The sequence below is a fragment of the Clupea harengus genome, chromosome 19, assembly GCF_900700415.2.
Source record: "Clupea harengus chromosome 19, Ch_v2.0.2, whole genome shotgun sequence".
NCBI lineage: Eukaryota > Metazoa > Chordata > Actinopteri > Clupeiformes > Clupeidae > Clupea > Clupea harengus.
Genome location: NC_045170.1, coordinates 2289677 through 2294676, shown reverse-complemented (window position 1 = coordinate 2294676; position 5000 = coordinate 2289677). Strand labels below are relative to the sequence as shown.

The window sequence follows — 5000 nt, the reverse complement described above, 5'->3', positions numbered from 1 at the left end:
TCAGGCTGCCTGCATGCATTGACTGCGTGGGCGGGGCTGCTAGCGCTCACACACGCAGCAGGCAGCCCTCATTCACAGACAGCAGGGGAGACATGGTCTCGAGTGATCTCAGGGGAGACATGGTCTCGAGTGATCTCAGGGGAGACATGGTCTCGAGTGATCTCAGGGGAGACATGGTCTCGAGTGATCTCAGGGGAGACATGGTCTCGAGTGATCTCAGGGGAGACATGGTCTCGAGTGATCTCAGGGGAGACATGGTCTCGAGTGATCTCAGGGGAGACATGGTCTCGAGTGATCTCAGGGGAGACATGGTCTCGAGTGATCTCAGGGGAGACATGGTCTCGAGTGATCGCAGGGGAGACATGGTCTCGAGTGATCTCAGGGGAGACATGTCTCCGAGAGTGATCTCAGGGGAAGACATGGTCTCGAGTGATCTCAAGGGGAGTACATGGTCTCGAGTGATGCTCAGGGGAGACTTGTGGTCTCGTAGTGGATCTTCAGGGTGAGACATAGTCTCCGAGTTGATCTCAGGGGAGACATCGGTCTCGAGTGAATCTCAGGGGAGGACATGGTCTCGAGTGATCTCAGGGGGAGACATGGTCCTCGAGTTGATTCAGGGGAGACATGGGTCTCGAGTGGTCTCGGGGAGACATAGTTGGTCGGGGGCATGGTTCTCAAGGTCAGGAGCTCTTGCCCACCGTCCTCGGGCTTGTTGATAAAAAAGATGCCAGAAGTGAAATCTGGAATTATTTCGGTTACATCGCAGACAGTGAATGAAAGCCCACCGACACACAGAGACACACACACAAACACACGCACACGCACACACACACAACACACCAGCACACCACACACACACACACACACTACACACACCACACAACAAACACCACACACACACACACACACGCAAACACGCCACACACACACACACACACACACACACACACACACACACACACACACACACACACAGAGACACACACACAAACACACGCACGTTGCACAGTGTATCGAGGACCTGGCTCCTAAGACAAAGGGAGGCAACACGTCTAATATGGCAAAGCACCTCTCAGACAGACACCCCAAACTTTTCAAAGAGTTCATAGAACGACAGGTTACCAAATGTGATTGGCAAACATGAACACCCCCAAGCTCACCCATATACAGCCTAACACGGGTAGCCTTAGCCTAGTTTAGCGACAAGTGATTTTCCCCATTACAGAATTTTGACGATGCGTAGGACAATGATTATAATGCAGTGTGGTTAACGTAATGAAACTGCATTTTTCACACTAGTAATGTTATCGGCCATAATCTGAAAATGATGCATTTAATCTTCCATCAGTACGGGTCGTGTTTATCGTTGCAGAAGGCCCTTTTTTAAGGATAGTTTAGCCAAAGGGATATCGGATGGCTCTATTGCATGTAGCCTCGTTTAAGACGTTGATCTAGCTTTCAATTTGGCTGCAAGAACGTAGCCCAATTCATTGACAAAATTAAACTGTAGAGAGAAAACTCTATACACGCAAAATAACTTACAATTTCACTAATGTGGCCTATTTGATCACAGAAGTGCACCAAATGAAACACACTTGATGCAATAGGCTACATGCTGGTGGAGCCTGAGGGTGGATCTTGAGCTGGTAAAAAAGGAACCATACAGATGTTTTATTTATTACTATTATAGATAAATATGCCAGTATCGCATTTGTGGTATTGTATCCTATTTGTGGTATCGTATCGTAAGTATCGGGTATCATGATATTTATGGCAGGTATGGTATCAAAGTCATAATTTCCGTATCGTGACAACACTAACACAGACACACACACACACACACACAATCAGAAACTGAAAGAAAGAAAGAAAGAAAGAAAGAAAAAGAAGCGATAGACCTACACACAAGGAAAGGATACTTACAGGCGCACACACACACACACACACACACACACACTCACGCACACACACACACACAGCACACACACACACACACACACACACACACACACACACAACACACACACACACACCACCACACACACACAGAGCCCCGTGTCTGTGCCCTCCTCACCCTGTGTGGTGTGGCTGGCGATGGTGACCCACTCCAGGCAGGCTGTGAAGCCGCTCCCACGGGCGTCCCCCGGCTCCTTGATGAGGCGCAGCAGCAGCAGCTCCAGGCAGTGGAGGGTCCCCTGGACGTGGGACAGGCTGTGCAGCACGCTGAAGGGCTCCCCCAGACGCTCACTGAACAACAGCTGGGGGCAGGGGAGAGAGAGAGAGAGGTCAGGCAGAGGTCAAAACACTGGACACACACACACACACACTCACACACACACACACACACACACACACACACACACAGACATACAGACACACACACACACACCACAACTACATACACACAGCACACACAACAGACAGACACACACAGTTCACACACACAGACCACACACACACACTAACATACAGACACACACAGTCACACACATCATTACCACACACACACATCATTACCACATACACACATCATTACCACACACACACACAGACACACAGACACACTAACATACAGACACACACACATCATTACCACACACACACACACACACACACACACACACACACACACACACACACCACACACACACAATAACAACACACACGAGCTTACAGATAAGTACGCTCACACACATGCACACGAACAAAAACACTCACTCAACATACTCAATATCACACACACACACACAATAACATACACACGCACACAAACACACACACACTATCACACATACACTAACGCACTCACGCACACACACACAAGCGATAACAGAAAATGGCAATTAATCAAAACCTTGAAAATGATCCATTTAAATCCATCAGCCAAAGCGAAATTAACTGTGAGCCCAACCTTCTGCTGAAAAAATTCCCAGCCTCCTAATTCACACACACACGCACACGCACGCACGCACGCACGCTATTTAAGTATTAAATCAAATTAAAACTATTTAATCTAAGTATTTATCAATCAGTGGAATGCCTACACTTATTGACATTATTATTATTATTGATTCATTAGCAGAAAATATCAAAACAAACACCTATGAGAGCTTTGGTCAGGGCCTACTTTAACATGTGTAGACCCTCGTAATACATCAGCTCTGAATCCCCAACGGTGAGGCGTCTTTTGTTTAAGACGGAAAATCTCCTTTCATTCGAAACCAGCCTTATGACATCTTAAGAGCCTACGTCTCGTGCGACTGCTCTTCCAGAAACAATGAAGGATCCCTGTGAGGCATCATAGAGCATTCCTATCAAATGGGTGTGTCTGTGTGTGTGTGTGTGTGTGTGTGTGTGTGTGTGTGTGTGTGTGTGTGTGTGTGTGTGTGTGTGTGTGTGTGTGTGTGTGTGTGTGTGATCATAGAGCATTCCTATCAAATTGGAGTAAAATTTCATACATGTCAAATCAACAGAAGCACGGTGAGAAATGATCCTATTAGCATCATCAGCCACTGGTCCATTAGGGGCTATTGTGTAAACTAACTGATGGGGCTTAGACTGTTTGAGTGAGTGAGCCGTGCGTGTGTGTGTGTGTGTGTGTGTGTGAGCGGTGCGTGTGTGTGTGGTCCTTGTGTGTGTGTGTGCGTGCGTGCGTGCGTGAAGACAAGCCCAGGCGGCGCATAGCTGTTCCGCAGCGGTGGGAGGCCGGGCACTGAATCCTAATGCGGAGTCTGACGTGGCCATACGTTATTGAGGAGTCTGCACATGTGCTCGTTAAGATTAATGTGCTATCTGGGATCTTAAACATCAAGAGGACACACACACACACACACACACACACACACACACACACACACACACACACACACACACACACACACACACACACACACACACACACACTTCTAATGTGGGGGTGGATCGCTGGGAGCGTTACAGGCGCTCTAATTTATGCCCGCTTTTGCCAAAGAAAGAAGAAATTGCCTTTCAACTGAATTAGCAGCTTTACGTAGTATTTTTGTTTCCCCCCCAAAAGATTTATACCTTCCCCCTTTTTTATGAGAAAAGGAAAAGCGAGGCTCATCCCAAACTACGCAATAATTCATATGCTGAAAGAGATCGTCCTCGACACACACACACATTCATATGCGGAATTGGCTACTGGCACGGGACAACTTGATGAATGTGTTTATACTCTTTTCAGAAGTAACAGCAAACTATCCAAACTAAGAATAAGTCAATCTAAACGATGCACACCATGAAGACAACACACTGTGCCTTTCTGTCTCGTTTGGAAACACTAGGCCTACATGTAGGGACGCTGGTTACCCATGCCATTACCGGAATAACCAGAACTCTTAATCAGAACACACAGTACTGACTCAGAACTCTTAATCAGAACACACAGTACTGACTCAGAACTCTTAATCTGAACACACAGTACTGACTCAGACCCTTTCCTGTATCTGGAAACACTCTGTGTGAATATGTTCTCCCTATGTGTATGTATATGTGATTTATGTATGTATGTCGGTGAGGTATGTGTATAAGCTACTGGATGACCTAAATTTCCCTCGGGATTAATAAAGTATCCATCTATCTATCTATCTATCTATCTACTGACTCTTAATTTGAACACACAGTGTGGCGTGTGGTGTGTGGCGTGTGGCGTGTGGCGTGTGTGTGTGGTGTGTGGCGTGTGGCGTGTGGCGGACGAGAGTGAGCAGGGTTAGTGGGCGTGTGGCGTATGGTGTGTGGCGTGTGGCGTGTGGCGGACGAGAGTGAGCAGGGTCATACCTCCCACTTGTTGAGGGCGCCCTCGCCCCGGTTGCCCGTCCTCAGGAGGTAGAGGGTGCCCGCGCCGTCCGAGAGCGCCGCCCAGGTGGCTGAGGTGAGGCTGAGCGAGGCACACACCCGCTCGGGGCACTGCTCTGGGTCGGAGGGCAGGCGGAACACCTCCCGCGGCTTGCCCAGCGCCGTGTCCTGTGAACACAGAAGAA

The 5000-nt window shown here is 48.2% G+C and overlaps 1 protein-coding gene across 1 annotated transcript in view; it reads right to left on the bottom strand.

The window, feature by feature from the left end:
- nudcd1 (NudC domain containing 1) overlaps positions 1-5000 on the bottom strand; it is a 37043-nt gene that overhangs the window by 26460 nt on the left and 5583 nt on the right. The window contains exons 3-4 of the mRNA XM_031586608.2: positions 4798-4983; positions 2075-2258 (exon numbers count right to left, since the gene is read on the bottom strand). Coding sequence (XP_031442468.1) covers positions 2075-2258; positions 4798-4983 — 370 coding nt within the window. The remainder of the gene's footprint in view (positions 1-2074; positions 2259-4797; positions 4984-5000) is intronic.